The sequence below is a fragment of the Stegastes partitus genome, unplaced genomic scaffold, assembly GCF_000690725.1.
Source record: "Stegastes partitus isolate 25-593 unplaced genomic scaffold, Stegastes_partitus-1.0.2 Scaffold35, whole genome shotgun sequence".
Classification (NCBI taxonomy): Eukaryota; Metazoa; Chordata; class Actinopteri; family Pomacentridae; genus Stegastes; species Stegastes partitus.
In genome coordinates this window covers 1,233,288-1,253,753 of record NW_007577766.1, presented here as the reverse complement: position 1 = coordinate 1,253,753, position 20,466 = coordinate 1,233,288, and the positions used below count along the sequence as shown (strand labels likewise).

At 38.9% G+C, this 20,466-nt stretch overlaps 1 protein-coding gene across 2 annotated transcripts in view; it reads right to left on the bottom strand.

Moving 5' to 3' along the window:
- Positions 1-10,063: 10,063 nt before the first annotated feature.
- The window catches only part of gria4a (glutamate receptor, ionotropic, AMPA 4a), a 106,270-nt gene continuing 95,867 nt past the window's right edge, over positions 10,064-20,466 (bottom strand). Inside the window, exons 17-18 of one of the 2 annotated variants that reach the window (XM_008301639.1) lie at positions 15,257-15,394; positions 10,064-10,228 (exon numbers count right to left, since the gene is read on the bottom strand). In XM_008301639.1, coding sequence (XP_008299861.1) covers positions 10,064-10,228; positions 15,257-15,394 — 303 coding nt within the window. Of the gene's footprint in view, positions 10,229-15,148; positions 15,395-17,220; positions 17,336-20,466 lie in introns of those variants that run through there. The other variant, XM_008301647.1, reaches the window with a different exon arrangement.

The window sequence follows — 20,466 nt, the reverse complement described above, 5'->3', positions numbered from 1 at the left end:
TAAACACACATATCCTTAAGGAAGGCACTTAATTGATCCTTCCTGATTAGAATTTGGTCAAGGAGAAGCCCGAGATGGATCGTAGGCATATTTATGACCATCATGATGAAGCAGTGCCTTTTGATGTCAACATAAAACAACGCCATGATGATTAAAAAGTAGCATTTGTTCAGCATATTAAGCTGCTTGGTCCTAAACATATCTGATCGATGCATTGTGACAAGCTTCTCCACCCAAAAACCCCCGTGCATTAAATGTCTAAGATGTTAAACGCTGGGTTGCCAGTGCAGCAAATCTTCACTGTGTAGAAATGTTTTATAATGATACAGTATATATGAAAGAAGGATGTCTTGATGTCTTACTCTGCGATTATGCACTAAGTCAGTGCTGTTGTATCTACTGCATGGGTGCTTGCCTCTATAATTAAGCTTCCGACATTGAAAAAAAACAGAAGCACACACAACTGTTCTTGTAGATTTTTTTCGTGGTTTATGTTTTGCTGTCAAGTGCTTGTGTTACAATATCATTTACAGCATTAGTAGTGACTTTGGATATTTAGGTTTAAACTGATATTTTTGGCATTAAGCACAGAAGTTGCTATTAACATCAGCAGTGAGCAATACCAGGAACCGAAAACAAAGGCAGCTAAATGGAATTCAGCCATTATTAATGTTATAATTTACACTTTTCCTGCTCTGTCATGTCAATAAGGCCTTTTAAGATGTGATGTTTTTCGCCATTTATGATTTGTGGAAGAAATCTTGAACATCTGTGATGAACAGCTTCTGGTTGTTTCTTGATGTGCATGCTAGAAAGAAAAGAAATATTCCTTCCTTAATGAAATATTCTAAGTTCTGCTGTAAACATACTGTGAAGTGTAAGTGGATAGTGAAACCTGTATTCTGTTCCTGTACTGAAGGTTACATCATGATTACACATCACACAGAATGTATTGTCAATTATTTCAGTGGTTTTTCACTCAGTCCCATTTCTTTTCTGACGATGTGCCGACAGGCTCATGAGTAGTATTTGTTGAGAAAAAAAACTACAACGTCCAGGCAAATTTTGTGATGATCAGAGTTGAATAAAATCTGGAGTACATATTCAAGCCCCAAAGTACTGCTTTTGATGATCAACCTTTGCGGTTTCAATCATGCCTCGTGTTCTCAGGATTGGCTTTGAAGAATAATGGAAAAAGAGAATGAGAAAATAATTCTTTTTTTTTGGTCTCCTCTGTATTGATGCTCCTCAGGAAGCTCGCCAGGGGTTTCCCACAGCATTGTAGGCTAATAAGAAGAGAGGAGCATTAAAAATCACTTTGAGAGCATCACACTGATGGACCACGCAAACCCTGCATCTTTAAACACTCAGCTTTTGAGGATTTTACTAAAAACTGATGTAACCCGGTGACACTCGTGTTTTTTTTGTTGTTGTTGTTTTTTTTCTCCCTTTTCTCTTTTAAAATGTTTGTCTGTGTCCCAGTGGCATGAAAGCTTGAATAAACTTTTATTACTCCAAAATTGGAGCCAACAAACTCTTTCAATCATAAGGGAGACTTTTTTTAAAACTCTGAAATCACCTGAGCACACACACACACACACACACACACACACACACATTTAGGTCGTCATGGCAGGCAGATCAAATCACAAAGACTAGTTTATTTTTCCGTCCCAGGGTTATACTTTTGTCTGCCTGTGAGATGAAAGCTTTACATAAAAGGCTCCTCTTTAGCTCTCTCAGGATTTAGAACTCTTCTGAAAATCCACTATATTGATGCAAAAAGAGTCTCTCAGCATGCAAGAGGCATGCAGCGACTCAGCCGACTGCTGTCCAGACTGTGTGTGTGTAGTCATGCATCTGAAAGATGCAACCGTGGTCCTTTCTGCCACTGTGTTCATTTGTACATTTATTCTGGCCTATTTATTACATTCAAATCAGACTATAAGATATTACAGCTTAGAGATTTACTCTCCAAATAAAATTACAACTGGAAAAGTGTTAAACATATGCGAGGCTCGGACATTGTCCACAGGCTGAGATGCCCTCAGGTCCTCTGGCAGACTGTTCCACAGGTGGTGAAGATAAAAACTAAAAGCTGCCTGCTCACAGGTCGCAAAGCTCACTGCTAGCACAGCTAAAGGGTCTGTGTCCGAGGATTTAAGGTTTCTAATACCACAAAAGCATGTCTGACACTTGGTACACCCAGGTGCTTTGGGATTTGAAGAACAGTGGACATGATCTTAGATCTTTTTGCACAAATTTGCTGCGGACTTATTGAATACGATTTTTTTTTTTCAGTTTGCACAGAAGGAAAAATGCAGTTGTTAAGTCAAACTTGTTAGTATTAGCAGTATGCATTTTTCTATATCACCATGACAACATTTCTTCAAAGATAAAATGCTCTGCACGTGACAGCTGACATGTAACTGCAATCTGGTCAATAAGCCCAAAAGTGCAAAACAGTGATTTAGATTTATCTGCAGATGTGAGAAACATTAACTCACTGACAGCACAGCAATGTCAGTGATTATAATATTGATAAGGTTCTGATTAAACTGGTGGTATCCGATTTAAAGTGGGTTAAAGTTACATATTTATAAGTTTTCCCTTGAAAATAATTTCTCCCTGTCTTAAAATGACTTAGATGTAACTCTACACAGTTACCTCCTAGAATGTACAGCTCTGTTAAGTCCCTGAAACTCTCTTTCACCCATGTTTGAAAAAAAATAAAAACCACACAAGGAACAAGATGTCCTATGGTGGGCATCTTAAATAAAAATCCTAGTCTTTTCAAGATATCATAGTTTAACAAATTTCTGGTGAGCTTTGTTGAGTTTGACTCTTGACTGAAGTTGTTTAGAACTGCAGCATCAAGCTGCTTTGAAAACTGACATTATAATGACAAATGCAACAGATTTTAAATGAGTTTTAAAATGTTAAGTGTATCAAGGTGCATGAAGACACGAGGCTCACTTTGTACAAAAGTTCAGACAAATTACAGACAAAAGAAATGAAGGCTTTTTGATTGAACGTAAGCTAGAAGTTGTCATTAAAATATTCAGCAAAGCTATCCAATTTAGGTGAGAAAATTAAACTGTTGTGATCATTGGGGACTGGATTTAAGAGGCTGTTAGAACATTTAAAAAGCACCTTGGAAAAATGCTGCTTTTTGCACTCAGCTTTTAAAAAAATAAACACGTGCACAGGCATTACTTAAGTGGAGTTTTCCTTTGTCAGTCTCTTATTTGCAGTTGAAGGCTGGTATGTAATTTGATCTGACCATGAAGGACGGTGCTCACTCTGACTCTAAATGTAAGTTTAATTCAAGGAATTCTCGGCAGCAATGCAACAAATCCTTTGCCTTCGCTGTGAGTGTAGAAAGCGAGGATAATCATCCATGAACAAATCCTTTGTTGTTTTAATCAACTTCTAATCAGTTCCATTTGATTAACTCTTGAATCAAAACTGAAAATATTTTTGTCACGCTTTTCAGATGGCATTACATGAATAGCAATTTGATCAATTCTTTATTCAGTCAGAATAAAAAGGATATTTGTATTAGTTTAACCTTGTAGACTCTAAGCTGTGTGTTCATTTGTTGTCTTCTCATGTGGATTAACTATTGGTTTGTATATGCATATGTATAGGTAAGTATGTTCTGGGGTAACCATACTTCACAGCAGTCTTGAAATTAATTGACCATAGCAGCTGCAGCACAGGCAGCAGCAGCAACAACAACAACAAAGCAGCAAAGAAATGAGCTGTTTGTGCACGCTGAAAGTGTTGGAATTTAATTTTCTATCCGATCATGAGAAACGCCTCAAAGATAAAGAGAGAGGAGGGGAAGGTGGTCATGACAGGAAGGGAGCAGCGGATGAGAAATCAAGGTTTGAGATGGATTCTCTTGAGAGAGGGATGCAGAAATGGAGAAATGAAGTATGACAGGAGGAGGGAGGATAAAGAGAATGAGCAGAGGGATAGAGAGTGAGAACAGAGGAGAAATAAGGAGTGGCTGAGCAGAAGGGGGGAGGATAATGCAGAGCTGAGAAAGGGGAAAGACAGAGGCTGAGAATGATGAGACGAATGGAGCCAATAAGAATAAAAAGGTGAAAAAGGCATGCTCTCGCTCTGCAGTGGCGATAAAGGAGGCAGATTGAACGTGCGTGCGGACGTGTGCGTTCGTGCATCTGCACATGAAGCTGCAAGGTTAAAAGGGTGGCGGAGCCTCCCCAAAACTGCTATTTTGCTTCATCTTCGGGTAAATGGGAAATACTTGTCAGTAATAACCCAGCGTGGTGTGTGAATGCTCGTGTGTGAGTGTGTCTGTGAGAGAGTGAGTGAGACGGGAAATAATGGGAAATGCTTGTCAGTGATGGCTCTGCATTAGGAGTGTTAGGTCTCCAAGGAATGAAAAAAAAGGAGTCCAAATGACAAAATCACAGTGGGGGATTTTTAACCTCATAACGGCGGGATGAGACTGCACTGTGAGGCTTCAAATAAGCACAGAACACATGCTACCATAAAAACTCTGGTGAGGTTTAGAAATCCAGCTGTCCTTGAAGACATCTCAAAGCCACTGAGCTATTGATTTGAATTCTGGCTGGGATTTGAATTTGCTGTCCTGTAAAATCCTCTTAGATGACTGTGCTGTGTGCAGTGAAAATGGCCAACTACTACAATTACTGAATTTCTCATACAATTTCTCAACAAATGTCTTTTTTTTTTTTAAGCCCTGCTATCAAACTGATGTTAACATTTAGCTCAAGGTGGTGGTGTACCATAGATTCTCTAACACGATGGTACGCTCCTATTTTTGTTCATTATTGTAGATAATATTTAATGTCTGGCATGTGACTGCGTTGGTGTGTAATGCATGAATATTCATTTCTGGTTTTACAAGTCTGTGACACTGTTGTTTCCACACATGTAGATGTATGCTAAAATATATATACTTGCCAGACATACATTTTTCCTTTTTAACAGATTGACAGAAAGTCAGAAGTTAAGCCAGTCTTTGATTCCTAAAAGTGCTATATTGTGTCCATTTTCAGCAAATTAGCGAAAGTCACACATGTCCCCAGAATGTGTCTGTCCAATTTTCAAAACACTGCAAAGATGGTTGATTTCACTGTAATTCTATAACTCCTGGTTTTAGCCCTGTTTTAAATGGGTTGTTTCAGTTGAGTTGGTCCTACCTCCTTCGGGAAGAAGACTTGAAAAATAAAATTCAGTATGTGTGAGCACAGAGAGCAAGAAAGAAGCAAACAGAAGTCAACCCTGGTGGAGTTCAGGTTGCACTAAAGCACAACAGGTCAAATGAAAATACAGTAACCCACATACAGTCCTTGATTATTGGTTTTAAATCAGCCTTAAAGTTTCCACCGTCTCCAAATGTCCTTCATCTTTAAGGTTTCTGTAAAACTCAGATCTAGGGGCATATGATCAAAGCTAAAGCTCACTTTAGCACATCAGCTGCAAAATGTGGTAACCTGATTTTGCTATTGTTGTGGTGGCATTACCATCAGTGATGAAGGTAATCCACTGGGTCTTCAATTCCTCAGATGCTGGAAGTGCATGAATACTTGTGTTCACTCTTGCAGCCAACAGCAGAGCATTTGGCGTGTTTTGCTCGTGGCTGAGACGTTCTAGAGTTAGCAGAAGCAACTCCAGAAAACAAATGAACCTTGTGGAGTTCGAGGCAGCTGCTCAGTCTGCATAGCTCACCTCACAAGCAGGATGCAGTGAGGGAGCAGGATTATACAAAGTTACAACCAGGTGACTAGTTCCTCAGCTGGGACACAGCAGTTCAGTAAAATTGTTACAGGCTTGTAAAGCTGGGAGGCTATCTAGTTGTGGGGGGGGCTTGAGTAATGGCAGAAGTAAACATCTTCATATCTTAACAGCTTTTACGTTACACCTCCAAGGTTATAACAAACACAAAATACAATAAAATGGATTGTGGGGCCTTTTTTATGGGCCCTTAAACTCAATCTGCAGGGACTTACACCACATGGGTTTGGGAAGTGTCTCAGAAACTGACATCATCAATTAGCATTAATTTATTACCATAACTGAGTTACATATTGAGGACATGTGGTGGATATAAAGATTAAGCATGACTAAAGGGCATTCTTCAAGAAAATGGGAGCGCATATGATAAATTCTGGGGGTAAAAGAGAATTGTGACACCTTGACTTTTCCCTATCTTTGATAAATTTGGATTCCCCATTGCAGCAACACAGGTCTCAGACTATTTGTCTTTGACACCTTATTCGATATTGATTGTTCATATTTGATATCTGCTAATCCAGTCTGAGCAGCACAGTTTGCTGATTGGAAACAAACATGACTTCATTCTGGTTGGAGAGACCAAATCTTAACAGACATTGACTGCCTTTTTTGAGCAATTTAGATCAGACTCCTACTGTTATTACCGATATATCTGCACGAGCAGCTTCAAGTACACTTTTTTTCTGTTTCGCATTATTTGATAGTACAGTGAAGAGCGACTGGAATACTGGGAAAGAAAGTAGTAGAATGGCACACAGCACATCTACTGTTCACAATGCACATGTCCATAGGCTACGGGTTGCCACATCATTCATTTATCCCCCTCTACACCCTGCAATGTTAAAATAAATAAAACAAGAGAAGTCCTCATTTGAACATAGTAAATAACATCACTTCTGTGATGTAAACGCAGTCTGGCTGTAAGACACGATATTTGGAACGAGATCAGTGGATGAATAACCAGAGAGAGAGAGAGAGCAGATTCAGCATTGATGTTTTATTAGAAAAAGAAACCAAATGGAAAGAAAGAAATAAAGGAAGAAAGAAACAGAGTGTTAAAGCCAGAGTGGTGACAGCCCAGCAGTCAGCTTTTTGCCGTCTATGCCTGAAATCGTGTGTGCTGGAGGTGGCAAACAAAAAAACAAAAAAAAACAAACAGTATCATGTACAGTTTAACTGCCTGGTGTGTCTGGTCTGGTGAGAGCTAGATCACTGATAGCTGTCTCTTCACAAATGTTTCAACTGCAGAGACCTACTATTTCCACAGTACTCGGCGGCGGCACCCACCACTGATCCCCTGGGCTGAGAGGAAGAGCTTGGAAACTGTCGACCTTGTTTGTTTGAAATCAGCTGTTTGAAGTATTCATTGATTTAAGACATGATTTTCTTTTTTCTGCTTTTATCTGTTGAGTTTGACTTGAATATATTCGATGCAGAACAAACACACGATGAGGTACAAGTGTGAGTTTGACAAAAAGGCTACAATGCAAAAGCTATGCAATGTTTGGAACAAAAACCTAGAAGAAACCGTATTTGTCAAGTGCCGTGTCGAATTCTCGATTCGCCGCTATCCTCTTATTTTGCAGTGTATTAGGGCAGAAAATAAAGTCATTTGTCATTGTTGAGATGCAATATGTACAGAGATTTCTGGCGTACAGCTGAAGGAGAGATGAAGGCAGAGAAAACATAAATATTTCATTCTCACATACAGTATCAGACTGTATTATGACACAATCCCTATGCAAGTATCGCCACCATGCTCGAGTTGTATTACAACAAAACAACTCATGTAAATCCATAAAAATATATTTTCCTTTTTTCCCTAATAGTTCTTCTGATATAACGGATGTATATTTTCCTATTCCCAGGGGCGGCAGGTAAGCAGATGTGCCAAAACAGGATGTAGTGTATAATAGATTAACAAAAAAAACAAACAATTAGTCGAATTGATTGAAGTGCAAACCCTGTAAGTTTGGAAAGTCGTGTTGGATTTCAATCTCTAGCTGACTCACATCTGGTGAGAAGACACGTAACAAAATGCACTGAGGCAACGTAAATGCAACACAAATGCTACACTCTCGAAACGTCAGATGGCATTGTTTCCCCTCCCCAACAGCAGAGCAATCACACTGGCCCGTCCTCTCTGGAGGCCTACTACGTGTTTGTCATTGCGTGGGCTGCGGTCATAAACACTGGCATTGTTTCAGGGGCCTCTGTGGCCCCGTGAAAAGAACATTTTGGAATTAAAAAAAAAAAAAAAAAACACTATCAGACGATGAAAAAAGCAGTGAATAACTAATGGTGCTGGAGCGATCACTCTGAGCTGACCCTGTGTATGTAACAATGTATGTGCGTGCGTTTTTTTCTATGTGTGTGTCCGTGTGAGTGCCAGATGGACATTCAGTGTTGAGTAGGACACACAAAAGACTGTGGCATATTAATATTCTCAAGTTATCAAAAAACAGCCATATAACAGAATTTATGCCATGGCCTCTGACAATCAGTGATCAATGTCTTCTATAGCTCTCTATAGACGTATAGATATATATTTTATTTGTATTATATATAATATGTAGATTTATAAAAAAGATTTTATCTTAATTACAAGTAGTGGCATTTTCTTTTATATTCATTATTGCAATGAATTGTTATCTAAGATGATTAAAAAAGACAGGTGAGTTCTGTTTTGCTACGCAGTTATTTACAACAGTTTTAAAAAGCAAGCTTTCTGATATGGTACCTTCCCCCAGCCACTGGAAAAAGACTGAGGATCTCAAATGACAACCAAACCGCCCATTAGAGTCTACACTTTGAGAGAAATTGGAAAATATACCAGTAGGCCTTTATAGATTAAGTTAAAGGAAACGCACACATCATAGACCAGTGTTGGTTTTTTTCAGTCTTATCACAGCTCGTGAAACAAATGATTTGCTACTTGAGGCATCCCACTGTGGGCAAACCTGCAAGGAAAGGTGAACTCTGATTTCTCTTTTCGGTTCCAAGGCTATTTATATTAATTATTCACGAGGACCTGGAGACTGGATTTGTTCCCGAAGTTGAAAGGTTTTATCCCGCATGTTTAAAATGCTGTATTTACTCCCATTTCCTCCATCACTTATTTCTTCTCTGAGGTCCCAGTGTTCAGGTTGAGAAGCACTTTGTTAGGGAGCCATTTGAGATCTGTCCATGTGTTTTATTTTTTTTTCTTCTTCTTTTTTCATCACTGAATATACAGCTTAAACCTCATCTTCGCCACTCCGCGAAAAGTAACCATCACTTTGCTATTTAGCATTTCTACTGTTATGGTGATGCTGATGATGAAGGACTTCATTAATTACTATGTTGTTTTTTTTTCTTTTACAAACCCCTGTGTATTCTGTGGCTGAGATCAGCCACGCGTGTTTCGAGGTTACTTCTGTTCTACATTGGCTGATTAGCTCGCTGGTTCGGGGCGAGAAAATCATTCTAGATGCGTAGTAAGAAAGCATTTTCATTCGTTTGAACAGTCCATGGCAAAGTAGCGGGTTTGCACAGTCCAAACGTTCAAGCTTACAGTTTTCTGGTCTTCTAAGAGTTATAATACCTGGCACTCAGTCTTTGCAGGCAAGTTAAGATGATGGCGACCATGATGATGATGATGATGAAAACAATGTTTGAAGTCTCAGTAAGGCGTTGTCAAGGGGGTGTGGCTTATTCGCCAACGTAGTCCAATGAAGACAGAGTGGGAACAGAGTTGTTTGGTTGTCTTTTTTTTTTCTTTTTCTTTTTTTTTCTTCTCCATCAGATATGATCATCATCTTTATCACTATCATCATCATGATCTGTTTTGTGGTTTGTCTTCACAGCTCATTGTTCATTTCGTGTAAATCTGTGCTGGCTTCCTCGTTGGTTCAACGATATCACGATGGCGTCCTCCCAAAAAAAAAAAATTTAAAAATGAATGCCGCAGGCAAGTGTGACGTCATAGTTGTCCGTTGTTCTTTTTCTACACTCCACAGCTGGATTTCATTAGTCTCTTGTAAAATAAGTCAGTGGCAGCAGGAGAGTGAAATGATGATGCGGAGTGTGTGTGTGTTTGTGTATTTCAAGTGTGTAAAAATGTGTGTCTCTGTATTGTATTCATATTGAAGTTTCTGTAATCTATACTTGCGTGTGTGAATATGTTATGGTGAATATGGAATCATGTGTGTGTTTGTGTGTGTGTGTGTGTGTTCTTGTCAAAGTCTGTATGTTTGTGTGTCGTTTAAGGCACGGCAGGTGTTTTTGGTTTTCAGGGCAGTCCAGAGGAGACCACTGCAAGGCCGGGGTGTTGGAGGGAGGCGTGGCCAGCATGCACGGCTTTGGGGCAGTCTGGCGTCAGGACGCGGCCATTCTCCCCCACACTTCCTGTGATGGACAGACGGGCCTTGTTCCGCATGGCTTCAGAGAAAGACAGCTAGAGGAGGAGAGACGGACAGGAGGACAGGGTGGAGATAGCAAAGTGGAGGTTGAATAAAAAGATTAATCTCATAGAAACTGCACAACAAATGCAACCACTCGGATTAAGATAGAAACTTCTATACGAACACATGCACAAAAAAACACTTAGACATGCATGTGCCTGAACACACACTTCACACAGGTAAGCTAACAAATAAAAACGACTGAGGGCGCAATCACACAGATAGTACAACAATACTGAGAACGTTTCTGTGGCTGTTTTAAGGTTCATATTACTGTGTAAGCAAACTAGTTCTGAAGCAATCAATGAATCAATTAATTGATTATTAAGGCATCATCATCACTGATGATTGAAATCAGGCAAGAAAATTGCAAAATTCTGCTTTTTCCAGCTTCCAAAACTGAGGATTTATTCATATATTTCTCTGTAATAAATATATATTATTACTATTATTGAATACCTGTCCTTGTCCGTTGTTAAGACTGTTCATCTGACAGAACAAACAATCTGTAGACTCTGGGAAAACTGTAATCAGGATTCCTTTTCTATTTTTGAACATTTTATCAAAAAAATATTTATTTATTACTCAAAAAGGTAATCAGCAGATAAATTAATGAATATTGTCAGATGCAGCTGTAAAACAAATGTATTTATATATAAAAGCTACATGGACCGTTTCTTGCTTATTGGAATATGCCAAACTGTAAAATTTAAAATTTGAAAGGTGACCTGTGGAGTTTTCTTGTAATCAAACAAAAGTTATGCTTATATTTAGCATATTTTATCAAAAATCATTGGGTGTATGCTTGAGGTGTTACAAATTTGTCAGCTTGCAAAGTGTAATACAGAGTGCAGGGAGGGGTTCGTCGATCGTTGATAGATCTCGGTAGGTGCATGTTGTTCTTTTGTGGGTGTGTTCCGGGTATGTGGAGGGTGTTAATCTTCTGCAGTTTGCACCCTGATTTTAAGTCGACAATCAATACTGTGTACATGACTGTGTTTAACAAGGCAGCCAGCTCAAAGCAAAGGATTGTAGTCACAGATATTAAATACTCGTAGCACTTTCATAAGAGCTTGAAGAGATAAGAGATATGAGATTGAAGGTATTATAGCCTGTTGTTTGTTGGACAAACAGGCCGACCTACAGCATTTAACAGTAAAATTGTTATAACTACTGGACTGTACTTTTGCTACTAGATTAGTATTTATTGCACAAATTAGGGTGCATTTTTTATTTGTCACTTCTTTTTTGATTGTGATATCTGTGATCCTGTTCTGATCTGATTTGGGGACACCTCAGTGATTTCAGTAAGGTATGAAATGTAAATGTAATTTAATGCAAACAAAAAAAGTGTCCCACAATATTGTAATTTACATTGTACTTGCTGGCAGTTTTCTTCTTCCAAGCCTTTGTTGTTACATCAAAGGATGTGAATTGTTGCACCATCCCGCATACTTATGAGGGTCTATGTGTTTTCTTGTGCAAAATACAAACAAAATCGGGTCCTGCTTTAAAAAACACTGATCAATAGTCAAAAACTCCACAGGGAACCTTTAAATTTAGTTTCTCTACACCAAAGTCACTTTGTTATTTAAAATGAATATGTTAATGATCTATGTATTTTTCATGTGCAACTTTGAATAGCAGAAATGCTCCAGACTTGACTTGAGTTACTTAAAACAGACATGGTGTGAATGCACCCTAAACTACACATTCACATTTGTTGCTGAAAGGCTACCACACTGCGCAAACGCTACAACGACATACAGAACTTGTACCAAAGGCAAAGCAGGCAACAATCACCAAACGTGTACATAGTAGACAAGAGGTTTTGGGTTGTAGACATCTGCATTTCAAAGGTGACCATGCATTTTGTTTGGGTTCTGGGTTTCAGTAATCTGACAGATTCGGGTGTGGATTTTTAAAGGATAGGATCGGGAAGGTGAGGACTTTGGAAAGACAAAAGGAAAACGAGGAGGTAGTGATTTTTCTTTCAAGGTTTCAGATTTATAGAGAGGGAGTGACTGACTATACTGCTCAGAGTCGGGTGACACTTCACACAGACAGGCTACTCTGTGATGTTTGTGCTGAAACAGAGATGTGAGGTTTTCACATCTCTGACAGCCAAAAAGCTTCAGTTTTACACTGATGTAGATACATGGGAACATTAATGAGTTCAGTGGGTGTTGTCGGTGCTGTGATTGGGAAACTGCTTAAAATATCACTGTTTGAACACATGAATTAAAGGACAGAATCTGAAAATAATACTATGCACAAAGTTTTTGCATTCCCAAACAGAACAGCCAACAGTGCTCGGTTATAAACTACCAGGAAGAGAGACAAAAGTTTCGCCCTTTCGTTTAATGGGTGCTGTCATGCTGACTTAAAAACTAAAGAGGAGACATAGGATATTCAAGGAAGCTATAATTTTTTAGATGTTTTGGATGGTATTATCTCAATTTGAAACTTCTTTCTGGTGATGGATAGCAGACTAGAACCATGAAGGGGATAGCTGTTAACATCAGAGTTATTGCTTCTGAGCGCGGTCCAAAACGCTCTACTCTTAAAACTGTTTATCTTCGGCTTTACAACGCCTTTAAAATTGGAATTATATGGTAATAGCCAATATTTAGTGTCTTGCATTTAGCTGTCTTTATGCTCTTTATTTTTGAATCCTGTGTATTGATCCTGCCAGTTATCTCAAGGTGATCATCAAATATGACGCACGCCTCTGAGAGGTTGGCTGAGCGGACCAATAAAATGAAGGTTAGTGTTTCCTTTCACTTCACTTAATTGCACTTTTACATCAATAAACATGAGTCATGTTTTCGCAACAACATCACTAAGTAGCTGTTCTATATGAAGTGTTTGCTTCATCAATTATTCCTCTGCATCACCACTAAGTGAGTAACTGGGCTGTTTTGAAGTTGTCAGGGCTGAAATACGTCAAAGTGCCTGTTTGGAGCGTCTGCAGCAGGGACGCACAACTCCAGTTTATGGATGACAAGATAAAGATACGGTACGGCGATGATAAACGGAACATTTTTACACCCTGGTTGGTTGTTGGTAAATTAAATCCACGTGTGTGTGTAGTAAAAACCTCTCGTATTGCTGTGCATTTAGATTAGAATAAAACTCTCTGTAAATGCAGATCTATGACCACAATTAAGTATATTTAAACGTAAGTGCTACCCTTTGAATTACCCAATCAACCGATTAAGAAGAAAACAAGATTAGGAGTTATTATAAATAAGCGGCTTCAAAAATAATTCTAATAAACTAATCGTACTGCAAATCAGTCAGCAAATATCTAAGTTGACTAATATCTATAGGCGAAAATAAAAAGTAATTAAAAACTGCTGCTGGGTAAAAATTCACCTTGCTTTTTCATTTGTTCCCCAAAGAATTCGTACTTTGCTGATTACGGGCCAAGAACGAATGAATGGACGAGATTAAATCAGTATTTCAAGGCGAATGCTGTGCAGCAGAAACTTTGCTCAAGCTGTCAGAAGACCAGACTCACCCTAAATTAGTTTGAATTGGCTCAGTGCGAACTGGCCTTAACTGGCACCGAACAAACAGCAAACTCTGTGCATTCGTGCCCGTTTCACAAACTACTTCACCCATATGTTTTTCTGGCACTGCAGTGGCGCCAGAGGGATAACTGAAAAGTCTAGTTAGAAGAAATTGTGGTGAAAAGTCTGGACGTTCCCTTGACATAAAAATATCTTAATAATGTTTTTATTTTTTTTTTTTTTACTCAGGTATCTGTCATATTATGGGTAAAAATGTTAACTCAGACCCAAATCCATGATAATTGGTGTCCACGCAGTAACTAATTAATTTGTAGCTAGAAGGAGATTTTAATGAGGAGCACCACACTAACAAACTCTTGCTCTTAGGATAGTGAAACACCAAAATAAACTATCCCTACAACCTTATATTAGTTTAACCAAGAAAACACGGAAATATCAGTCTGTGAAAAGTAGTTTTCAGGTTTTAGTATTAATAAACTTTAAACTTTTATGATGTATGTTTGTCACTGTAAGAACGTATTCATTAGGATGCCCCCACTTTCCCATTGTCATGTTGTTGGCATATGTACAGTACTTCAACTAATGTGATTTGTGAATCGGGGCATTAATTGGTTGACAAAAAAACTAACTTGTGACTATTTTGATCATTGATGAAATAATTAATCTACATTCTGCTTCTCATTGTGAGGATTTGTTGCTCTTCTCTTACTTAAGAAAACAAAAACCAGACGTTTTGGAGTTTTGCACTGTTGCTCAGAAAAAAACGAAGTTGTTACTTTAGTGTTTTGAATATTTTATGGGAAAAACCATGAAACCAATTCCCAGATTAATCGACAATGTTCAATAAATTAAACATGTATTTGATGCAATGATGGAGTTGTGCATCCCTGCGTCATCGATATGTTGTTAACAGTTACCTAAAGTTACAATGCAGGTGCCTTGTCAAGTCATGAGCCAAGAGCATCACCATCACTGTCATCATCATCATCATCATCATCATCATCATCATCACCATCATCATCATCTGCAGCCAAAGACGATGGAACCAAACCTGTAGTTCTAACCCCAATCTAGCCCGGGGTGACATAACCATAACGAAACACAAACTGAATTTAAAAACCCCAAAAATCTAAGAAAAAAAAAAAAAGAAACATTAGGCCAATAAATAAACAAAACAGCCAAAAATAAGCTTTCACAGAACATAAAAAAAGGTACATTGGTTCCACAATGCTTGACCACATCCTCATCACCACATGAAGAACAACACGATTGCGTGGGGGCTGCTGCGACAGCCGCAACAATACAAAATCTACAGCACCACCACCATGATCAACACCACCATTACCCCACCTATATGGGAGCCTCTAAATCCTACCCCTATATCTTGACCCCCTCGGAGCCGTACACGTTGTACCCCTCCCTATAAGTGGCTAGATTCTGGGTGCTGGGGGAGGGGCTGGGGCAGTGGGGGGGGCTAAGGTCCACCTTCATGCGCTTGGCTTCGGCCCGTGACTTGTAGCAGAACTCAACCAGGGCCACCAGCATGGCCAGGCCTAGGCCGCCCACAAGGATGTAGAAGACCCCAGCCACGTTGGACAGGCTCAGAGCCTGGGACGACTTGTCCTGAGGGAGAGGGGAGGGAGGGAGATGGGAGGCGAGGCCAAGCATTGGCAGAGAGAGAGGACGGATGTTGGAGAAGCGGTGGGTGGACGAGAAGACAAAGTAGCGAAGGAGGGTGAGACATTAAATGGGGAGGTTTGTGAAAAAGTGGAGCAGGACGGTGATGATAGAGAGTTAAGTTTGAGTGGGTGCATGAAGGAGAAAATGGTACGATGAAGAAGGGAGCGACAAGTTGGATTTAAGATGGAAGAAGGTGGACACAGAAATGGAGAATGGTCCAAGTTTGGGGGAAAATGTGGGGAAAAAGCAGACAGATAATAGGGAACAGTGAGTTAGGCACAGAGAAATGGAGACTGTCAGAAACAAAGAAAAAATGTGGTTTCATACAATTACAACGTCTATGCTACAGAAACTATGGTAACACTATCGGTTATCACATTATTGCATTCTACTTCTACAAGCTACTAAAACTACAACAGTTACTTCTGCCAACACATCAGTTACTACGCACATATACTACACAACTGTAACAATCAGTGCAACTACAGAACAGTCTACGTGTCGACAAGATTTACAGCCTTCAAATGAATGTAGCAAAAGTTTAAATTACTCATAAACAAACTGCAGTGCAGGTTTTAATCTGAGCGGTGATGACATTTTGCTCTACTTTTAATCAAATGTAAAGTCTCCAGTAGTTTGTACACTAAAAATTTAGAGCAACTCCCATATTCTATATTGTAAAAATTCAAAAAATCTTCCTATTGACCTGCAACCTTCATAGGTTTATAAAGATGACAATAGCTAACATTTTTAACTGGGGAGATTTGCAGTATAAATTAGCTGTTACACTTTAATGCGCAATAATACTAATATATTAAAGTAATGCTTGATGTCAAGCATCTGTCCTGTCTTAATTGTTTTCGAGGAAATTTCCTGAAAATAGCAGATATCTGGTTTCAATTATAAGAAAAATACAGGCAAAGTTGTGATATAGTTATATCAGTTAGCTTATAAGCAGTTGATTTCCATAAGAATGAACTGTTCTACATAAAGTAGACATCATAATTCATTCATTATTCATATCTTGTAAACATTAACCTCGACGTTGAATTCAATCCTCTCCTGTCAACAAATTTTTTTTTCCTGCATGTTCAGTTAAAAATGCTATCCACTATCAGTAATAATTTGAAACATATTAGCCTGCATAGTTAATTGAGTATATAATTGTTCCCAGACAGTTATTTCCAGGAAATGTGCAAGAAAATTGAGACATTTTGGACAAGTAAATGAAAGCATTACCAAAACTACTTAAAGCTATGGAAATAAAAAGATAGCCTTGTCCTGATTACTTTTCAAATCAAAAAGCAAGGTAGTAATTGCAACAAGTCACTACTGGTGATACTCAAGAAACAGTGCTATTCTCATTTGGTGGATGAGTTTTGGTTTACCAAGCATTGGCTGGCATATGGGATTAAAATGAGAACATGAAAGTGAAAATTGATTGATGATAAAATTCACATATTTCCAATACTAACTGTAATGAAGATGGGATTGCCACAGATTGCTACAGAAACTGAACAGGAATTTACATTTAATCTAGTGTTTAACTAGATAAATGTGCTCTATCAACAAAATAGGAATAATTAATAAAATACTGTAGGAAACCACTAAATGGACCATTAAGTCTAAAGTGGAGCAGGTTCAAGACAGACTAATTGAAGAAGTGTTTAAAATGCTACGGCTAAGACAGTAGTTGCAGTAATCTGGAGCGTATTCAGGATGAGTATTTCAGGCTAGCGTTCTGCGGGTCACAGCAGCGTGAGACTGACCTTACTTCCAGAGTCCTTGGGTCCACACTCTCCCTTGTCATACCACCATTTGTTTTTCAGTTTGTCTAAGACGCCTGCTTCGCTCAGTTTCAAAACTGCAAGGTTTACCGGGGTTCTTCGCGTGTAAAAATAACATAAATAACATCATAGGTCATGTTATTTTATGTTATTAGAGTATTTCACATTTGCATTGCATTGCTCAGTCACATAAAAACTTTTGCTCATTTCAAGTGACCTAGCGTGGATCCCACTGAGTACATGTGTGTATGCTCGTTGAGGAGGGGCTGGGGGGAGCGAGGAGCTACGGCGAGCTACAGACATATGAGTGGGACCCACCTTTGTCACTTTAGGTAACGCACCCATACTGCCCCAGCTGATCCTGCTAGGAACCAGAGGAAAATACTGCTAAGCCAGGACTATTGGCATCGGGCTAGCTCATGCTAATAGTGGGAGAGTGAGCTGCAGTGAGACAAGTTTGACTGTGAAGCTGAGGACAGACTTTTGGAGGCCAGAGAAAACACTCTTCTTTGGACTTTGATTGCTTTGTTTCCCTTATTAATACTGTCATTGCTTAGCAGTGTTCAGGTCTCTCATTTGGTTGGTTGGTCTAGATTGAGACATCTTTTGCATGAATCACTAAAGTGCATTCTGTTTATTTTGGTAATCCTTTGATATTTCATCTAGAAAGTTTTCACATATCTATTTCAGCATCGATTGGATGGATTGCCACAAAGATTTGCACAAACATGGCTCTCACATGACTAATTCAAATTACCTATGTAGTTCCCTGATACTACTACTGGCACCATCATAAGATTGAGTCCAATTCTGATTTTGAATGAAACATTTAAATTCTGATTCCAAACTCCTGAATTCTTTTGCCAGGTTGCGATTTTTGTAGAGTATACAACTGAAGTGTCCCTGTGCAATATCACTTTTTGTCGAATGATTCAGAATTGTATGAACTCTCAGTAATTCCATCCTCAGTCTACAGCAGAGCATTTCTTCTTATGATCAATCAAAAATAAATACGGGTCCAAAAGTGAAGACACCTGTGATCATTGACAACAAAGTGAGGAAACCTGTGATCTTTACAACTAAACTGAGTACAGGTTAGCTGACTTGCACAAAAACAGTTCTAATATGACATGTGGACACCAGAACTTATTCAGTTTTTGGACCTGGGTGCTGCTTCTAATGACTACCACAGTGAATGCATAGTCCCAGCACTGAAGCAGGGTATTGGAAGTGTGATGATATGGGGCCGCATGAGTGCCGAAGATGTTTGGGTGTAAATATATATATATGGTACCATGAGTGCCTGTAGATATTCCAAAATACTGGCTGACGCTGACTTAAATTCTGGAGAACTTTGGCAGAAAAAGAACATTCCAGCATGATTACAATCGAAAGTTCACTGCCAAAATCACACAAGAGTTTCCAAAGAAGGAAAAAAGTAAAAACTATAACCTAGCCAATGACGTTGTCTGACTTGAATCCAACAGAACACCTTTGGGGTGTTTTAAAGAAAAAAAGGCAGAGTTACGCCTCCTTCTGAAGAGCAGCCGTAAAATATAGTCTGAAGAATAGCATCTCTTCAGATGTTTGCTCAACACTGCTATCTTCATTGCCGAAGAAGACTGAGTCTGTCATTACAAATTAAGGTGGACATGTGCAGTACTGGAAAAATGCAAGATTTGCATCTCAGCAATGGAAGGTGCACTGCCTTTTGTTGCAATAAATTCCTCAAGCCTTTATTTTTTAATATAACAAATCTAAATTGATCTTTTTGAATTTTGCACAAGAGCAAACACCCTACTGTTCAACTTAGAAGTAAAGACAGTTTTAGAGAGCTGTTACACTTTTGAATCATTTGAAATTTAAGTGATATTGCACAAGGGTGTATAAACCAATACTGTAGCAATGCTAACAACAGGCCTCTAGGGATGGCAATCCAGTGCTTTGGTTTCCGACTAAATACCTCTAAAACTAATGAAGTTTTCATTAGCCTCAGATGTGTTCTATGTTAAGTGCTAATCAGAATATGTTAGCATGCAAACTTGCTATAATAATTAACAATAATTACCTGGCAAACATCAGCATGTTGGCATGCACTGAGCTCAAAGCACCACTGCGCCTAAATACAGCCTCATGGCTACAGCGTCTAATCTCGTTAAAATTTTATAACTAGTTTGATGGAGTGGTTTTACTACTTCTCCATTTATGAATATTCAAAAGGGTAATGGACTTAAAATACAACTTTGCTACAATATCCAGAAGACAAGGTAGGAATGTACGAGGCAAAAGTGCCTGATTCTGTAAGAAAGCTAAAGTAAAAAAATAATATTCTGAGTTGGACTGTTGAAATTAGACATTAGAACAGGAGATGTTAGAAACTTTATCCTGTAATTGTATTCTGCATTTATCAATTATTCATCCTCCCATCTGCCTCTAGTCAACCTGAGCCTTGAACAATCTCAGAGCTACAATTTCACTTTGGTCTGTTTTTAAAAACCTCTCATCTGATACGTACTTGCGCAACAGATTTTCAGTCCAAGGAGTGATAAAGTTCACTTTGGAGTCATTGCTGCTACTTGACTCTCCTTCACCTCCCAGAGCTGCCACCAGGGGGCAAATATTCCTGTCTTGACAGTAATTGTTCTCTTTATTTTTCCAGCTATCCATCACTTAAACCTCTTCCCATTACCTCTGTCCTTTCACGGGGGCATTACCAGATCAGTGCCAAGCACATTTGAAATGGTTATCATTATGAGATGTGCTTGATTTATCTTGGCAGGCGCTCACCCACAAAGGGGACATATTTTCCTGCAATACAATGAAAATGAACACATTTTTTTCTGTCTGATAATTTAATATAAAATTATATGACATATTGATCTTTTCAAGCAATGTGGTTCTGGGTCACTACGAGGTACAGCCAATTGATTCTTTCCAAAAAAAAAAAGCCATTATTTTTTGGAGGGTTTTCTTTAGCAGAAAGTAATCATCTCTTTATGTGTCTCAACAAGCTCAAGAGAACCTTTGTCAGTGTGTCTGGACCTTTTGTATGAAAAGGTGCACACCACTGACAACAGATGCAACGCCGGGCCTATTTTTCAAGCTGTCTCAGAAGATCTCAAGGTTTCCCTTTTGCCCTCCGTGTGCTTTGCTGTCTGACTCCTGGCTGGGGCAGATGCATGCGTTACGCTCCCAGGACGGGGGCCGTCGCGAGCTGCTCGGCTGGTG